At 51.1% G+C, this 19441-nt stretch overlaps 3 protein-coding genes across 3 annotated transcripts; all 3 read right to left on the minus strand.

The window, feature by feature from the left end:
- Nucleotides 1–1325: 1325 nt before the first annotated feature.
- On the minus strand, nt 1326–2622 carry LOC118686486 (interleukin-8-like). The gene is made up of 4 exons (XM_036382714.1): nt 2556–2622; nt 1938–2073; nt 1593–1676; nt 1326–1485 (listed from the first exon to the last, which is right to left on the minus strand). The coding sequence occupies exons 1-4, from the start codon at nt 2620–2622 to the stop codon at nt 1326–1328; spliced, it is 447 nt and encodes a 148-aa protein (XP_036238607.1).
- Nucleotides 2623–2953: 331 nt separating this feature from the next.
- Nucleotides 2954–3879, minus strand: LOC118685885 (C-X-C motif chemokine 6-like). Its single transcript, XM_036381637.1, has 4 exons — nt 3816–3879; nt 3528–3657; nt 3294–3377; nt 2954–3209 (listed from the first exon to the last, which is right to left on the minus strand). Exons 1-4 carry the CDS (start codon nt 3877–3879, stop codon nt 3185–3187), a joined length of 303 nt encoding a protein of 100 aa, XP_036237530.1. The 3' UTR covers nt 2954–3184.
- Nucleotides 3880–5101: 1222 nt separating this feature from the next.
- Nucleotides 5102–6805, minus strand: LOC118685886 (growth-regulated alpha protein-like). The gene is made up of 4 exons (XM_036381639.2): nt 6739–6805; nt 6298–6427; nt 5702–5785; nt 5102–5216 (listed from the first exon to the last, which is right to left on the minus strand). Exons 1-4 carry the CDS (start codon nt 6803–6805, stop codon nt 5204–5206), a joined length of 294 nt encoding a protein of 97 aa, XP_036237532.1. The 3' UTR covers nt 5102–5203.
- Between the last annotated feature and the right edge of the window lie 12636 nt (nt 6806–19441).

Consider the following 19441-nt stretch of genomic DNA (forward strand, 5'->3'; position numbering starts at 1 on the left):
TCATAAACCTCGAGATCCAGGTTTGGCACAACCCCTCCCTGTGGGAATGCTGAAGGTGAGAGTGATCCCAGTGCTTGGGGTCCATCCATCCTCTTTGGAGGCTCCCACACCACCTTGCAGTGGTTACTTTGAGAGCTCAGGGGGTTTTAAGTCAGATTTTTTTCTTGTGTGCTGCCTTTGCAGGCGGGAGGTCCCATCCCTGAGAAGGTGGAAGTGCACATGGAGCAGGGGCAGCTGCAGGGTCACTCCCGGGCATGCTTACACACTACAGTTCTGGGGGGATTTACACCCTGCCTCATGGGAATAGCAGCTTTGCTTCAGCAGCTTTGGGGGCCTGGGGGGCTCTGGCAGGAGGAAACACTGCTTGCCCTGGACCTTCGGGCAGCTGGGGAAAGGGAGGTCATCAAAGCCCTGAACTGCTACATTTTTCTTCCCTTTAAAAATTACTTTTTTTTTATTTGCTCACTGTGCAGATGGGATTTTGCTCACTCACATTGGATAAGGCTAAACATCCACCGGTTTCTTCCCACCTGTGAACTTCCACATCCTTCTGGAGTCAACAAACAGCCCTTTTGCAACCATTCTTATCCCTGCTGTGGTTCCTGAGAAGCACAGGGCAGGAAGAAGGGGGATACAGAGCTTGGGTGGGTGTTTCCCAGCTTGCCACTGCCCAGGGACACATTACTGGCATCAAGTGGGGGTGGGTGGGCAACACAAACTTGATTCTTGCAGACCTTACACACCTCCTCCCAGAATGGCCAAGCCAGATTGCAAACAGGGATAATTCTGCACAGATCACAAGTCACACCTGTGTCACCTCAGTGTGTGTGGCCAAGGCACACTGATTGCTGTGCCAGGCTGGGAAATGGGACTCCACAGAAAGCCTCAGCCAGTCACTGGGAAATTTTCCCACTGCTGTGTTTCCACAGCCAGGAGCCAGCAGCAGACCCTATCCAACTCCTGCAATTACCTGCTCCTGCCAGGAGCTGTCAGGAAAAGGCACCAACTCCTGGAGCACAGGAAGTGTCCTCAGCAGGGCAGCCAAAGGCTTCACGGTGCCACAGTCCAGACTAACTCCTCACCCCAAAAATCCCAATTTATACCCAAATCCAGGCAGAAAGAGCCACCACAGCCAGGGAGAGGGAGCACATTCAGCCTTTTATTGCTGCCACCGGGATGGGCTGTGATTTTGTGCGGGAACAGCACAGGCACCCGAAAGGGAAGGAAGCAGAGGGTGCCTGAGCGGAAAGCAGGGAAAGGCTCCTGCTCTGCCAAAACCCAGGAGCAGAGGAGGGCCAGCGTTGTGGCACTCAACCCAGTGTGCCTCAGGGCAGAGGGGCTGTGTCATTCCTGTCCCACGAGGGATTCATAACCATGGATTCCTGGGATGTGGCCAGTGGGAGGGATGGGGTGGGGGGTCTCCAAGGGGTCCGGCAGCATGGTGCCTCACGCCGCAGCCGTGGCAGTGCTTTTTTGATGCCATTCCTGGAGATTTTGTGGAGGGAAAGAAAGGAAACCAGGAGGGTCAGGGGAAAGGGATAGTCCTGCAAAGGTGTTGGGTATGTGTTTTCCAGCCTCTGGGCATCGCCTACCTCTGCATCAGTTTGTGGATGAGCAGCTGGATCCAGGGCGCCTCAGGGGTCACGCACACCTGCCTGTTCTTCTTCAGGGTGAGGCTGCAAGGCCATGAGGCCCCTCAGCCCCATGCATGTTCTTTCCCCAAAGCTTTTCTAACCCACAGAGAAAACCCCCCTCCTCCCTCGGCATGAACATTTTGGGGCCTTGACCTGATGACCCTGAGCCACGCAGGGAGGGACACGATTGAAATTGGGACCAAGAGTCAACCCAACATTTATGGGCTTCCCCCCTCCACATACTTCTGCACCAGTACACAAAGGAGCAATTGGCAGGGATTGGTTCCCAGGCTTTGCACTTACATGACCTCCTTCCTCCTGCAGTAAATGCCCGGCGGGGTAACGTGGATGGTGAGGATCAGCCCCAGGTTGATGACGTGGGCGGTGGATTTGATGCACTTGCACCTCATGTTGGTCAGCAGGCTCTCCAGCGACAGACCTGTGCCCCAGGGCAGCCCACACCAGGTCTCGGCCCCCCGAGGGGGAGGCACGTGGGGACACTATCCCCCTTCCCCAGTATCCCATCCCATCCCATCCCATCCCTGACACCCAGCAGGGCTAATCCCTCCCAGCACAGCCTCAGAGCTTCTTGTCCTGTATATGGAAGGGGTTTAGCTGCAGGGTTGGAAAACTTAGCCAGCATTTTATGAAATAAACCCACTGCCCACCCACCAAGCACTCGAATTTTGTGGGGGTCTGAAAGAGAAGCAGTTTAAACCCAGAAGGCAAACCCCCCCTCTCCACCCCCAGTACCCCCCTCCAGCTTAGCCACAGGGTTTAAAAGACAAGCTCAAAGATAGGCAAGAACCAAAACTGAAAGCTTAGTAGATAAAACCCACACTCAGCCCCATCTGGGACACCCAGTGCCCCTGTCCAGGCGTTTGGAGGGGCCATGGATGGACAGACACCAAAGGGACTCACCGCCCACTGGCACCGAGCTGCTCAGGAGCAGGAGCAGGGCCAGCGCCAGGGCTGGCAGCAGCTGCATCCTCACTGCCCACCCCGAGCTGTGCCAGGGCTGCTTTATAGCCAGCCCCTCGCCCCAGGGGGGATTTCACAACCCCCTCTGGGGCTGGGAAGGCCGGAGGAGGGGGAGGACAAAGGGACAGCTCCACGCCTCAACTTCCCTGCCTGTCGCTTCCCCCTGCTACACGTGGCCCGTGCTGCCTCCCTGCCACAAAAAGCAGAAAATGCCGCGGCCACCTCCTCAAACCTGCCGTGGTTTTGGCCAAAGGCTGCTGCCCCCCGTGCCTCCCACCCCGAGCACCCCAACCCCTGGCATGCCACACGAAGGGAGGCAAGGGACAGTGACAGAGGGCTGCCACCTTTATTGGGCCTGCTGGGTCATGCCCAAAAGGGACTCCCAGCGCATGGCTACAGGATGGGAGAGACTGGAAGCAGGGATGGGCATTTTTAAGGGTTTAAAGGCATTAAAAGGGGCTCAGGCAGCAGCATGCTTCCCTCTGGACTGGGGTAAGGCAACAGCAGGATGGGGAAGGGAGGCAGTTTTGAGCCCAGCACATCTGGCCATGCCTCTCGTGGCAGGTTCCTCAGTGGGGAGTCTTTTTCTTCCTCCTGCCAAAAGCAGAAGGGGGAGCAATGTGTGAAGACAGGTTCCCACGGGATGCCCCTGGTGCTTAGGGGGAAAGGGGAGCTTACAGGTGAGGGAGGTCCTGCAAGAGTTTCCTCATCCACGGCGTGTCAGGATCCACACAGACCCTCTTCAGGCTCTTGAGCTTAATCCTAGAAAACACACGGCCTTTCAGACACTACACTTCCCCTCATGCAGACAGCCAAGCCTCCCACCCCTGTCACAAGGACAATGAGCACCAAACCACAGCAGGTCAGGGAGGACAGGCAGGGCAGAGGGCACACAGCCCTGGGAGCACTTACACCACCTCGGGGCGCCGGCAGCTGCTCCCCACGGGCCACACCTCGATGCTACTGTAACTCTCGGGAGGGATGAAGGCTCGAGTGCTCTTGAGGCAGCGGCAGCTCAGGTTGCTGTTGGCTTCCAGGATTGCTGGAGGGGCACACGGCCATGGCTCACACAAAACCCCAAAAGCCTCCCTGGGCAATGCATCTCCTGCCATGTACCACCAGCATCACCCACCCCAAACTCGGACAGCCTCACAGCCCCAACAACGCCCAGGGCCACCCGTGGGGGCAGGGGAGGCTCACCTGTGTCCCCAGGGCGGTGGGACAGCAGCAGCACAGCCAGCAGCAGGGCTGCCCACACAGCCATGCCGGCCCAAGCCCTGGGCCCCGCAGCATCCCTCTATTTGAGCTGGGAAATAGGAGAAGTAAAAGGGCACGGGAGGCCCCAGGGTCGCTGCCGACGGCGGTCGCTGAGTTTGCAACTGCCGATAAAAGTGGCTTGGGGCTTGGCAGGGGGCCCGGCTTCCCGAAACCGGCTCTGCTTTCCCCTTCCTTTCTTGGTCGTTTCCTCCAACTTTGTTCTTAGCACACACAGCCCCACCAGCCTGGAGGCTTTCTGGGGTGCTTTTCTATCCTGCACGATCAGGTATTACTCATTTCTCCTACAGCCATCTTGTCCTCCTACAAGGCACAATTCAGCAGTGCCCTGGTGACATTTGCTTTTAATTTTTTTTACCCCAAAACTCTGCCAAGACACCTCACTCCCACTCCTGACATATTTCCTTATTGGCCTGGACTGGTTTTTAAAACAGCCACCTATAAATCCCAGCTCCATCACTTGGATGTGGGGCACTTCGGCTGGATTGTCCCATCACCCTACTACCAACATTGTACCCTCAAATCACCACCAGGGGAGATAACAGGTTATGATGGGAGGGACCCCTGACAAGATGGGATAGCTTCACAATGCCAGAGGGCAGGGTTAGATGGGATAGTGGGGGAAAATCTTCCCTGTGAGGGTGGGGAGGCCCTGGCACAGGGTGCCCAGACAAGCTGTGGCTGCCCCTGGATCCCTGGAAGTGTCTAACACCAGGTTGGACAGGACCTGAAACAACCTGTGATAGTGGAAGATGGCCCTGTCCATGGCAGGAGGTGGGACTGGATGGGCTTTGAGGTAACTTCTAAACCAAGCTGCCCTATGATTCTATGTCATACATGGCTTCAAAGCTAGGAGATCCAGGGAAAATACAAGAGAAAAAAAAATCCTGCATTTTATTGGACTTGAGCTTCTGGAACAGGACATGCCACGCTGTGCCACACAACCCTCAGACACACACTCTGTTGCCGAGTACTTCACATGGAGGAAGTCACAAAGTCATTCATAAAGAAGCAGGAGCAGCCCCTGACAGGGAACAGTTTCACAGTCCACAGGCAAGTAAATAAATGAAGCATTCATATTCACGCTGATCCAGGGACCAAAAGCAGGGAAGAATCCCCCCCCCAAACCTGCCACGGGGCTGGGGCCAGCAGTGAGGCACCATCCCCACAGCCACTGCCACCAGAGCCAGATGTGGGGCTTTTAGGAAGGGGAGGAAGACAGGGCGAAGTGAGGAGCAGCCAGGTCTGCACACCTGGGCATCATCTGCCAACCTGTCTCAGGGCTCTGGGCACCAACTTCCTTAGCAGGAAACCTATTTTTTCTTCCTGTGAAAAGCAGAACAAGGAGAAACGTGTGAACACAGAGAAAATGGGGTCTGGGAGAGGAAGCTCCTGCCCCAGCCGAGGGAAGTCGCTGCTGTTTCCCCAGGGCAGGCATTGCTCGCCAGGATGGCCACAAACCCAGCACAGGCACCACACAGCAGGGCAACTTTCCCAGCATCATCACACTGCTGCACCTGCCACAAGCAAACCCTGCTCCTGCCACTGCTCCCCTCGTGCTGCTCCCCCAAATCTAAGTGCAGCACTTGCAGTGTGTAAGCCAGGGGTAGCACGACCCACAGATAGGTCGTGTTGGGCTGAACACTGCTTTGCACAGTAAAGTGTTGCCCCTCATTGCTTTGGAAGTTTCAGCTGGACAGTAGCAGCTCTCCCAGAGCTCCTGGGCCCACGAGAGCTTCCCAGAACTGTGGATGTACTGGGATGCTGTCCAGGGACACCTGAGCCAAAGGAGTTTCCATCCAACAACTTACGTGCTGGCAATGCGCTTCAGCAGCTTCTTCACCCAGGGGGCTTCAGGATTCACACACACCTTCCCTGAGGTTCTTAACTTAATGCTGAAATGCAAGGAGAGTTCCTGAGCATTCCTGTCCCCTCCAAAAGCAGGGATTCAAGCAGCCAGAGCTGATGGGGAAGAGTCAGATTTTGCTCACAGCACCAAAAATTGTAGAAAGCTGCCAGAGACAGAGAAAGCCACAGCATGGCTGGGAACAAGCAAGACGCAACACATTCCTAGGTGGAGCAGACACTTGAAGCCCAGAACATTGCTCAAAGAATTTTTTCTGTAGATTTACAAATGTATCAACACCAAGCAGCTAGAAAAATCTGGGAAAACTTGTTATGGCTTATGGTGCCTCAGTGTCTGAGGAAGTGCATCCTCCAGGCTGCAAACACCCCTGCTCCAGCTCGAGGAAACCACACTTTCCCCTGCTGGAGAGAGATTCCTTTAAGCCCTGGGGATCTGCATTTCTGCCTCTGACATTTTTCAGCGAGGAAGCAGGTGGCGCTTTTGGAAAGGTTTAGATTCCAGAAGCAGGATGGTGGCAGCAGAGGAGCCCCCAGCACTTACATGATCTCCGTGCGCCTGCAGCTGCTGCCCACGGGCCTTATCTCAATGCTCTCGTACTTCTTGGGACTGATGTATTCCAAGGTTGTCTTGGCACACCTACAGCTCAGGTTTCCGTTCACCTCCAGGATGGCTGAGAGACAGAGAAGGTGGCAGCTACAGGCACAGACAGGCTGACAGGGATGCAGCGACTCCAGGAGCCAAAGAAAGTTCTCCTTCCCATGTTTTCACTGCAGGGACCACAGTGCGAGGCTGCCACCTGCACCTGCTCGGTTCCCTGCTCCCACACCGCTCCCAAAAGCTGAACCAGAGCCCTGCAAAGGATGGTGCTGCTTTTTCCCTGGCAAACAACAAGGCAAGCCCTCACCAAACAGGCAGGAGGATCTCAAGCTCCCCAATGGCTCTGGGTGCAGGATGATGCCAGCAAAGGCACTCTGAGCTCACCTGTGTGGGCAGAGTGGGACACCAGCAGCAGCAGCAGCAGCAGCCAGGGGAGCAGGGGGGCTCCCATCCTCAGGGAAGGCTCAGCCCCACAGATGATCTGCAGGAGCACAAACAGCCCTATTTATCAGGGAGGGTCACGCCCTGACACGGGCACAGAGTTCACACCTCAGCAGTCACACCCGGCCAGCAGAGACACACAGAGGTGATGTCATTTCTCAGATGCTCCCCACAGACAGCCCAGAAGCTCCGTGATCAATATTTTGGACTGAAACCAGCCATTGGGACGCAGTGCAACGTTTGGATTCCCCACACATCTCCCCCACATGACCCTTCACTCCCTTGAGCATTTACCCCTCAGCCACAAAAAAAAAGCCCAGAATGAAAGCAGAGCCCAGGCCCCTGACTAAGCAGGGGGGATTTTATCGTACTCAGACATTTACATATTTCTTTCTTGGGGCTATATTTTCCCCATGCTATTTTTGCTGCCTCTCTCATCAGCAAAAACGCCTCACGTCGTGCCAAGGAAAAACAATCATGATCTCCCTGCTCTATGCTTGCACTCAAATCCTTCAAATTTCACACTTGGCTGGGCAAGTAACTCACCCAGGATGGCCACAGGAGCACCCTGTGCCCTCAGGTGTTGGTGGGATGGGAGCTTTGCCCTAAACAAATTCAGTGAAGTTGGGAAGCAAAAGGGGAAGGGGATATGTGGCGAGGCGAGGAGGAAGGAAGAGGGCAGAAGAAAAGAGATGTGGTTGTGTGATAATGTTGTAATTTGGAGCTTTCAAATCACATCAGCATTTTATATAGCTGTGACCAAAATAGTAAATATTTTTTTAAAAGTCTTTCATTCAAGCTACACATCTCTCTTTGAAAATCTTGGGTTTTTCCTCTGAGATAGGTCCAAAAGTTTTGTGAAGTGCAAGAGATGAGTGGGAAGTTTAACTCCCTGTACACCAGCGTCACAGAGAGGCCAGGGACAATTTCCATGAGCTATTCCCAAAATCCTATAGAAAGAATGGGTGCCTTGCTGTCACAGCAGTGGAAGAGGAGATGACCTTAAAACTGCTTTTCTTTAACCCTTCCAGAGTTTTCAATTTCCTTGCAGAGACTTATTAGAAGGAACACAACCAAGAACTGGTTTTGCTGGGTTGTGGCAGGAGTCTCTTAGAAAAAATGGTGGGAAAGGCAGCAACTTAGCAGAGAGATGACTGGTCACCTATGCAAACTGCTATGAAGGCATAAAAGACATCTGAAAATCTTTCTGAAGTTCCTGAGAACAAAATTATCCTGCTTTTTAGAACTGGGAAAAAACAAGAGAAGTGAAAGCAACTTTCCCCAGAAAAGATGGAGCTGGAGCATTCAGCTGCTGCACTTCCAGCACTGGAGGAATCCAGCAGCATTCCTGGCAGTGCTTAATGAAATTGGTACAAGAAGAAAATTATCCTTGGACATATGCAACTGACAGAGCAAGATGAGCCAGATCCTGCCCCTGATTTGTGGCCACAGGGCAGGTGTCCACCTCCTGCCTGCCCTGGAAAGAAGCAGGAGCTCCAGAAGCATCAGCTGGATGGATTTCGGGAGGGTGTGTGAATGGGCAGGGCAGCAGGCACAGTGCTGTGCTGGATGAGAAAGGTGTAAGTGATGAGCACTGGGCTGGTTTCTCAGAAGGAAACGCCACAGCCGTGGTGGTGGCAGATATTTCTGCACAAGTGGTAATTCTGCAAAGGGAGAAGCAGGGGGAGGATGTGAGCCATGTCTGCATTTAAGCTGAGTGCTTCCTGGATGCCAGGAATTCAGAAGAGTGGCCCTCAAGTAGGGATGTGTGGCGTCATCCAGGCCAGCCTCAACTGAAACACATCCAAAGCACCCTCACAGCTTCTCTGTTTTCTGCAGCAGCTGCCCCTGTGCAGGCAAGACTTTGATTTTAGTAATTTTTTATCTAATTCTTATTGGATTTTTGTAATATTTTTTACACCTGTAATACTTTTTAATCCTTCCTAAATCAGAGCCCTCCAAAAAAGTGGTGCAAACAGCACCTAAATGCCACATGAAAACCTTTTCCATGTTTACCAAGATGGGCAGAAACCCAACCCTGACATCAGTGCCAAGGAGATGCAGCTCTCAAGCCCTTCAGGGAGGACTCACAAGAGGCTGCATCACAAACATCTGCAGTAAACAAACCTCTCAAAGAGAATCACTTTAGAGAAAGTGATTTTTCAGTTTACTCCTCCTTTGCCCACAACTCACTCAGGGCTCCTTGCAGGAGAGAAAAAAAAAACCCAACCTGTGGGGTTTTTTTTTAATTATCCCCCAAAAACCCCAACTGCAGTGAATCTTCACCACTGTGGTTTGTGGTCCATCACCTGCTTCAAAGATAAAGATGCTTCCTGCCAAAACCTGAGAAACCTGAAACCCACACATATTTCAGTGTCAACGCGAGAGCACCAGAATTAGCCAAAACCTAACGAAATCAGTCCAAAATTAGATTGGGTGAACAACACATTGAGCTCACTCTTACTTGCTGCCTTCAAGTGAAGATGCACAACTTGCTGCTGATGCAAGGGGACAAAATTGTGAGTTTGGGCCATTTTTGGAGACAGCAGAGTGGTGTCATGACACCACTGCAAGCAGGTGAGAAACGTGCTCCGGCATCTTTCCAAGTATTTGGTGTGCTGAGGGCTAAAGAGGGGGATATGGTAAGAGGGAGCTTCAAAAGGGATTGGATAAGGAAGATGGAGCAAGGCTAGGAGCAAGAACAAGAGAAATTACAGAACACTTAAGAATAAACTGCCTCCCCAGTCCATCTTGGGGACCTCTGGGGAGCAGCTTTCTCCTGAAGGAACAGAAATACAAAACTAGGGATGCACAGACCCAAGGGGACAGCTTCTGGGAAGTCCTGGCCACCCTTGACACAAAAATGGCACCGAGTAAGCACAGGAGAAAACCCCCAGACCTCTGTGGCAGCCCATCCTTGCTGCTAGAAAAGCACCATGAGGAACTCCCCATCACCCCCATGCTGCTCCAGAGCTCTCCACTGGTTTCCTGTCCAAGTCACTCTGAAACGAACCCAAAACTGAGCACAGGAGCACCATTATTCCTCAGTGCCACTTCTGCCTGGCACAGAGGATGTCAGGCAGGAATGGCAGCCAAGGACTTTCCCAGAAAATGTCACCAGGGCCACATGGCCTGGCTGGCTCGTCACAATTTGCATGTGGGCGCAGGAACCAGTCTAGACACCGCAGGTGCCGCTGAGCCTGCAGGCGCCGTTGGCCATTTGTATCAGGGCACCTTGGGACAGCGAGGGCTCAACCATGGAGCAAGGGGATGAGGAGGGAAAACTTCATCCTGGGCCAGGAGGGAGCCAAGGAACAGCAGCTGAGGGTGTTCTAAGTGAGCTGTGCCTGGCAACTTGGCCTTTCTGCCCTCATGTCAATGGCACGATGTGGTGTTCTACACATCCCCACTGGATGGAGGAAGGTCTCTGGCTTTGAGCGCTTCCTTCTGGGGCTAGTGAAGAAGCTTTCCAGGTCTATTCACAAAACCAAAACTCCTCCAGCTACATCCAGCCCGTGCTTCACGAGCTGGGAAGTTTCCGCTGAACTCAAAGGCTGCAATTGCTAGAGCTGAGTTATTCCTATTGGACAGCACATTCAGGCAAACACTTGGCAACAGCCCTGGCTCTCCAAGCTCTCCAGGAGTGTTATGGCAAAGTCTCCTCCCCTTCCCCTTGAAGCCTGACATCTTGATAAATGCAGCTACAAGTTTGGTTAGAGTCCAGTTCAGCATTTTATATTTTTCCAATTATTTGTGGTTTCCATTTTAGTTGAGCCCATAATTTAGTTGTCTCCACATTACTTGCAGAATAACCCGTAACTATTATATCTGGTAGAGCTTAACATGGCCTTGACCCATTTTCTACTGGTTAAGTCAGAAGACAGCAGCCCATCCACAAAAAACAGTGCTTCTCTCTTCAACCACACATAAGGTAAAAACACACCAGGAATGGACCCAAACTTGACCATGCATCCTGGGCTTACACCTAGGGTTGTTATTTTCATTAATGTCCACTTAATGTTTTGAGGCCCCATCTCTTCTTGCCAAGTGCCTCCCCACTTTTTTTCCTTGGGGAAGATTTCACCAACAAGCCACCATAGGAGTAGAGATTTTTCTATTAGGAAAAACCCCAAACAAGCCAAGAGATGCTGTTCTCCAGCAGCAAGTAGAAGTGCACACAGCAAGGAGGGGAAATCCAGGTCTTCACTGCAAAGGAAGCTACAATACCAATGAAATGAGCAGCCCTCCCTTTGGAAAGCCCCTTGTCAACTTTTCTCTTGGAACCAGCACCCCTGAATCAGCACTCACACCCAGAGATGCTGCCAGAAGAGACCGAGAAACTCCAGCCCAACTTCTGCAAAAGATGTAAATCTCAGCAGCTGAAAGAACCGATACTGAAAGGAGTCATCTTGGGCAAAAATCATCCAGCATTGCCCAGATTTTGGGGCTGCAAGAAAGGTGGCTTGAGCGTGTCCCAGGCTGGGAAGTCACCAAGCTCCGCCCTGCCAGGTGGAAACACGGAGGGAGATGAAAGGGAGAGAAGAAAGGCTCCGGGAGACACATGAAAGTGAAACCAAGAAGCACCAAGCCATGAAACCCATGAAACCCGCTTTGATCTTTGCTCAGCTTTTATCTCGCCTGTCACCTACCACACACACCCTGAAAACCAGCAAGGCCTCAAGACTCAGATCTGTCCCAGGGCACAGCCTTGGCTTAGATACAGAACATTGCTGAGGCTGTTTGGGTATCTCCCCTTCCATACCCCACATTCCCGTGGTCTTTGAGGCAGCCAGGAGTGAGCATTTCACCCAGCAGTTCTGGCCATGTGGAGTACAAGGAAGGTACTTGGAAAGATGTTCCCCAATATAACCTAAGCACAACAAAATGAGGGACTTTCCTCTTGCCTCTAGGTTAGGGCTGGGGGAACGAGGGCAGCTTAAATGCTGGTATTGTGGATGTTACAAGGTTTAGACTTGCTGTGGCAGGAGGATACTGTGTAAAAATAAATCTAAAACATACATACATATATATATATACACATTTTTATTTATATATACATATATTTTATATGTACATTTTTATTTATTTATATACGTATATATATATATAAAAACACCAGCTAGGTTCTCATTTTGCAGTGCATGCAGGCTCAGAGCTGGGACCACTAGGGAGCAGCAGACACCACTGTCACAGAGAGCAGCCGAGCAAGGAAAAACTGGATCTGCCCAAGCACCCAGATCCCGGCAGAGGATCACAACCCAAGTTAACTGACTACAGAAAAAAGGAACTAACATCTTTGTAGGTGCTACACCTGCCCGCTCTCATCTCAGAGGGCTTTTTTTTTTTTTTTTCCCGAAAGGCAGCTTTCAGAAGCATTTCTGAACCACCAGAACACAGACCAGGGGAAGGACAGACGAGGCAAGACCTGAAGTCAAAGAAGGGCCTCCTCCTCTCCCAAAACACACAGGCTGGTGCTCTTTGCTCAATTCCCAGGCAAGAGCAGTAGCAGAACTGGCTTGTCTTGATGTTCTGCAGCAAAGCAGAGTTTAGGGGAGTTTTTTGGGTGGGGAGAGGCATGCTGGAAATCCAGAAATGCAGGTTAGACCCCGCAGACCCTGCAGCAATGTTAAGGGACCTTGAGGAAGATTGCTGCACGGATCACCCTCAGAGCTGAGGAGCACAGAGAGCTGCCTGCTTCCTCCTGCATGGCTGGGGACTGCATGAAATCCACATCACTCCTGCTTTCCCAAGGTCAGAGACAAGTTGTTAGCATACCTAGAGTTTTGCCAGAGGCATGAGGATGCAGGCTGATGTGCTGTACCTTTCCAGCCTGTGCACCCTGGCCCTATTCCCAGCTGGAAAGCTGGAGGTTAAGCAATGATAAGCTGAGACAGGAGCTTGACACTGTCCAGCTGCACACCTGGGAACAGCTGGAAGCTGCTAAGTGCCACACAAACCCACAAACACAACCGCTGGTGCTTCCCACTGGGAGCAGCTGGACAAGCAGGGTACAGGCTGCCTTCTTCTATCTCGTGAGGCTGTGATCCCACTCTGTTTGTGGTTAAATCCTGGCAAAGCACACAGTTGGGATCTCTCCACTGAATCCCAAAGAGGAGCAACAGTAGGATCCAAGTTTAGGGCAGTGCAGGGCAAACATCTTTGCTATTTTTCCTGGGGTTTTGTATCCCATAGACACACTCAGCCCCGCACACCAAGAGGTAACATGGGTGCCAGCCTGCAGTGTCAGAGCTCCAGAGAGGAAAGATGAAGGATGGAGAGCCTGGGCAAAGGGGGAGCACTTCCCCCAGGCTTCACGTATGCCCTGGAGAGTGGCAGATATAGCAGCCTGTCTGACAGTTATGTCCCAGCCACCCTGAGCCTGGTTTTTCCTGCCTGGTATGACTGGTTATCATTCCAGCTGGAGGGGAGTGATACTGGGAAAGCCATCCCATGGGACTGGAGGGCATTCAGCTGCTCCCCAGGGAGTGCAGAGCTCTGCAGGGAGTGTGGATAAAATGCATTTCCAAACCAAACACCTTCAAAAGCTGGGAATTTTTATATTTGGGAAACTACAGCCAATGTAAACCAATGCTTTAAGTCTATCCCACTGCTTCAACACTTATCCAGCCTTTGGAGGCAACAGCAATGGGCCCTCCCCAGCTAAATTCGTCATGCTAAAGGAAATCATGTTTATCTGCCCCAAATTCACCTGCCTGGGAGTGAGAGACCAACAGCAACACAAGAGGGTGATTCACAGCACATTTCCATCGAGCCCTGCCTCACCCAAAGCGTTGTCTCTCTCTTGGGTCAGCCTGTGGAAGTGTTCAAAGGTCACGGTGCTAAATGCCATCGAGATATTTTTGCTACTCCAGCTGTAGGCAGGGAGAGGAAGGCTGCTGCGTCCTGCCTTGAAGCCACCAGACACGTGAAGACGTGCAGGAGGTCACAGTCCCCGCAAATCTCCTGACACGTCCTCCCAGCCCTGCCCACCTCCCCTCCCTGAGACCGGGGCAATCCAGGTGAGGGTGCGCATCCAATCCCGCCTCCGTGCCAGCTCCCGAGCCAGCAGCCCCTCCTCCTCGCTCGGAACACCACAGCTATCTGCCCTGCCCAGCTGCTATTCCCTGATGCTATTTCCTCCCTTTCTACACTCTTTTCTCAGTGCTCGGCTATCAGGGTGTTTGCATGAACAGCAGCACACTCACCCCCTTCCCTCCCCAGCCTCTCCTAAGGTTAGTCACCCTCCTGCCCAGCCTCAAGTCCACATTTCTGCCACACCTACAGAAAAAACCTTCTCTTGAGGCGCACGTAACCAGAGTAAATTCTTGCGTTTCAGGGTCACTGCAGGCCAACTGCAGCCACTTGCACATAGAATCACAGACTGGTTTGTGTGGGAAGGGACTTAAAACACCATCCACTTCCACCCCCTGCCGTGGGCAGGGACACCTTCCACTATCCCAGGTAGCTCCAGGCCCCATCCAACCTAGCTTTGCACATTTCCAGGGATGAGGTAGCCACAGCAAGTTACAAGTATTTAAAATGGAAATAAAAATGCTGTCCTAACCCTCTGTTCTGCAGACAGTGTTTCACTGAGAAAGGCAGGCTATTCCAAAAACACAAAGGGAAAGTTTGCATGGAAAAAGCAGAATCCTGGCGCTGCTCCTTCCTCCACTCATTCTCTCATTATCCTTCTACTTCCAGCATGACAAGACTGGTCAGGCACACAAAATCTTACACCACTCCCCAGAAAGAACAAACCAGAAAAAACAAGACACAAGAAACCCAAAAGGCTGTTCACAACAGGTTAACAACTGCTCTCCACATTCCAAATCCATTAGAGAAAACAAACCCTTCCCTTAAGACCACCTTTTCAACCATTTGGAAAACTGCTTGGCACAGAACTCTAACAAAGAGTGAATTCCAACTCAACTGCTTCCATGAGAAGTGGCACTGACACCAACCAGCATGTGTTTTTCCAAGCACTGCCTGACAACACCTGGCCAGGAGAAACACTGTGCACACAGAGACTGCTGCCTGCCCCTGAAACAAGGTGAGGCCAAGGCACATATTGCTATAAACAAACAAATTCCTGTTGCAATTCAACAGGAGCCACCAGATACCACAGCAAAACAGTTAGAAAAACCATGTGTACTTACAGAGAGAAGTGTGGCCACGTCAGCAGCTGTGAGAGGAGCAGTGGAGGAGGAGCCCTGTCACCTCTGGAGCCACACTGTGCCCCCCAGGCCTCTCTGCTGACAGAGGTGGTTGTGCTCCCTGGGGCTCCCACAAGCAGCAGGAAGCTCACAGCAAGGGCAGCTGGGAATGACCATGCTGCCCAATTCCTTGCAAACCATCCCCACCTGAGAACAATCTTCTTTCCCTGCCCTCCTCAACTACCTGGTGATAGGAGGCAGGTGGAAATGATTTGAGCTAATGAGAAGACAAGTTACTGACATTTTAGCCTCAGAGTCCTTTCCTAGAGGCTTCTGACATGCTTTCTCAAATGTTTTAGTAAAATCACTAAATCACTGCTGCTTTCAGAGGCACAGGAGTACCCTTTCATTTCTGCCTTGCTGCTCTCTCCTCTCTTTGTAGCAAAGCTTTTCAGCACATGCCAATCCCTGAAGTCAGAAAACACTTTAACATTAAATTTGTGCCCAAGGAGCCAAAAATCCCAGGATTAACAGGCTTTACTTTCCTTTCATTCTGCTTCCACACTTCCAGTGACCCATTTTACACAGCCCTGAGGGTGGAAGGGGCTCTGCAGCCAGACTTTTTCGAGTTGTTCATATTTGCACACAGATGCAGCTCCGAGCTTGTTTTTCTTTAACCATGATAAACAGGATGCACACTGCAAAAGAGGGGGTTCCTTTCTATTCCAGCCACTTTGAGGCAGTTCCCCAGGACAGATGCAGCCAGAAACAGAGTTCAGAAATGTCATTATGACTCTCAGTAGGCACTGAGAAATATTCAACCTGTCCTTATTCACACCTAAAGAAAGTTGTAGCAGGTTCTTGCTAGGAAAAGCCTTCCCACAGAATTCACAGTCGCCATTCACAGTCCCCCTCTCCATCAGGGGGCTGCCAGGCCTGGGCCACATCTCCCCCACCCACAGTGCCATAAATACCCCAGATAAATACAATGCCTTGGTTTAAAACAAATCCCCTGACAGGCTGCATGTAGAGGCTTGTCAAACCTCCAGCACCCTGCAGGCTGCACTTGAAAACCTCTGTCCCAGATGATTTATCTGGCAGGGAGGTTCCTTTTCCCCAGGAGGGCATGGAAATGCTCTCACAAGGTTCAAAGAAGCCATCACGCTCAGGTACCTTTCCAAACGTGTTTGGAATAGTTTCTTTTCAGGCTTTTAATGAGAAAATCCTACACTCAGAGAATCTATCTTTCTCTGCCTTTGGTAAGGCAGAGGAGGTGGTTTCTCCTAATCCCCCATTCCCTGGAAATCATGCTCCAGCCTAGATCCTCCTCCCTGCACGTACAACCAGCACTGCCAGTCAGCTCTAAAAATGCTTGTGACTAGAGATAAAATGGTCAGAGATCCCCCATCTCACACTCTGTGATCTTTCCTTCTATCTTGTCTGCTTAAAACTTTCTGTTAAGACACAAGGTCTGGCCAATTACTTCTGGCTCAATCTACAGCAGGGTATTTCCACTTCTGAAATGGAAATCAAGACACAGGCCCAGGCTGCAAGTGCAGATTTGAATTTGAGACTTCCTGAAGTTCAGGAGCATTCTGACTTAATTTTCATTTCATAAGAAGGCAGGACAGCTTTGATTGCTTGTTTCCATAAACCTGTTACTAAAGAGAACTTGCTCAAGCTACCATTTTCAAAACCCAGGTGTTGATTAGGTATTTCACATCCAAAGCCTTCCCTTTGGGATTACCTAAAGATGTGCAAGACATGAATTTTGGAGCTCATAAATCTCTTCAGAAAGTAGAGCTAGGTGGAGGTGTGCAGTGACTGGAAATATCACCCTCTCTGCACATAGGAGGAAAAATGGTGCTCCAGTCTGGCCATCCAAACAGCCTCCCTAAATGCCCTATGCTGGGAACTTCATCAGTCTTACCTGAGCAGTACTTTTCAAGGAATTCCATACCTGCATGCATCTTGTTGAAGGAGCAATCCCTGCTCCAACTGCAACTGTACAACTGGACCCCAGCCTAGGTTACTGGTGGAGGTGACAGATGACCAGCCAGCCTGGATGAAGTGTTTCCAGGATCCCAGGAGGTGGACTGGCAGCTGGAGCACAGAATGGATGTGGTCCAGACTAAAGATTTAGTGTGAATGTGTTGAAAGATCTGTGGCAAAAGCCTGCCTGTGTAGCTCCCTATCTCAGCCTTTCCAGAAAAAGTGAAGCCTGCTATCCCCTGAGTGACCCAACAACAGAAGGACTAATCCAGCCCTTTCCCTGTTCCATAACCAAGGTGACAGCACTAGACTGAGCCTGGCAAATGACCAGGCCTAACTTGGCATGCAGGTGTGAGGGGATTTCCAAGCGGGTGGGAAAACAGCTTTATTGAGCTGGGTGAATTTCCATGGCAGACACACACTTCTCTTGAGGCAGGGACAAGAGGAAGGACACAAAAGTGCATGCTGATGTCAGTCACTTGAAAAAGGACTTTGATCCTCAGGGCTGAGGACCCAACACCTCCGAGGAGCAAGACATTTCACAAAGCATTTTATCTGCCTTTTATGTAACAAGGCACTCAGGGATTCAGTTGAGGAGTGACAGAGTACTGTCACCTACTATTGCCTATTAAAATAAGTTGTTCCCTGCTGTCAAAAGAAATAAACTGATCCCAGAGCAGCAATATTGAGCCGTGGCCAGTGCAGACTGAAATGCCCCACAAGCTGCAGCATCTGAAAGATGGGCCTGGAAGGATCTGAAGGAAGAGGAACATAAAAGCTTTGACCCCAGTGAAGCAGAAAATGATTTATGACCAGAGCCAGCAGGGCTCTCAGCCTCTGAGGAGGCAAGGCTTTATAGGAAGAGTGCAGCCCTGTGACTCCAGGTGGACCTTTTGTTCAGGGATGAATCCCAAGGAGAGACAGAAGGCAAGGCTTCCATGGCAACCGTGGGCAAAGGCTGTTAAACAGAGTAGGACAGTCAGTGAATTCTCCACAAAGTCTCTCCCCAACAAGTGGGGCAGTACTGCAGATTTCCAGATGAACACCACTAAAACGTACCTCAATAGAGCCTAAATAGGACTTGATTTAACAGTCAAGCAAGCCTTCAGCTGCTTCTTACTGAAATCCAAAGCATCCCAATCTCTTACATTGAGAATTACACACTAGTTACAGCTGCAACAGCTGTCCAGCACTAACTATGGAAAAACAGCTGTCAGCTAACTACGGAAAAAGAACTGGACACATTGTATGGCTGTGCCCTCCTCACTGCCTGGCACAGTAAGTGCACAGGTTTTTCCCACTGGAGCATAAATCCGTGTTTTCACAGGCAGCAGGAGCCACGGAGTCTCCCTGCACATGGATCAGAGGAGAACACATCATCACCTGCTTGGGGTTAAAGAAAACATGCTGAAAACTAACAGGGAATCAGACAGCGCAAGAGTGAATCCCAGCCTGGGCTTGTAAGAATACTCCAACAGCTATTCCAGTGCCAGTTGGAAGCTATGGAGGTAACCAATCCAAGTGCACATCGTGGGACCAGAAAAAACCCAAATTCCTTCAAGGAGGCCCTGTTTAATTTCTCAGCTCACACTGCATTTACAGCACTCAGTGTGGGCCCTTTCCTGATTGCCGAGGCAGGATAAAGGTGGCAGGATTACATTTAATGGAACAATAAAAGCTGAGGAAAGCACAAGGCACCACACAGATAACCTGTGGATGTACTGTGCCAGTATCTTGGGCAAGAAGCTGGCACAGACGCCACACCTACCTTCAGATCATCTGTGGCACAAACCCTCAGACCACTGGCCTTGGCTTCTGTCATCCTGCCAGGAGAAAGCCAGGGATCATCTCCAGTGCTTTTGCTCCCTACCAGTTAATAATTGAGCTCTGGATGTCAAAGTCTTCCTAAATCCCTGACTCAGCCACTGCACATGACAGGACCGCTATTTAGACTGCAGACATGTTTTCCAAAGTTCCTTGGAGACTCTGGATTATAAACTGCCCTCTGACCTTTGAAACATCTGACCCCCAGCCACAACAAATTCTTGCAGAACAAGCCTACAGGCCCTTGCAAAGCCAACAGTCAGCAAACCCTGCTTCCCCACAGGCCCTCACACATCCCACCTTTCCACAACAGCTCTGCCATTCCCTGGTTTGAGCTGATTTATCCTTGACAACTGAGCACTACAGCAAGGGGCTATTCCTAGCTTTGTTCTACAAGGGGAACAAAGGAAGCAAGAGGCTCAGGAATACACAGAAGGTCAAGGAGGAAGTGGGAAACAGAAGAAGGATCTGCCTTTGCCTTCCTAGGCCTGTTGTCATCTTATTCCAAAAGTCCCATACCTTCTCAGTGATTTCTCATGGGCAGCTCCTCACAGCACAGCCAATAAACTCCAACTCTCCCCTCACCCAGCTCACCCACCCTTTTGTAGCACTCGTCTTCTCATTGGACACAGCTGTGGCCTGTTAAGGGCAGGCCTGTTCCTAACCTTTGGTGATTA

The sequence above is a fragment of the Molothrus ater genome, chromosome 4, assembly GCF_012460135.2.
Source record: "Molothrus ater isolate BHLD 08-10-18 breed brown headed cowbird chromosome 4, BPBGC_Mater_1.1, whole genome shotgun sequence".
Taxonomy (NCBI): Eukaryota; Metazoa; Chordata; class Aves; order Passeriformes; family Icteridae; genus Molothrus; species Molothrus ater.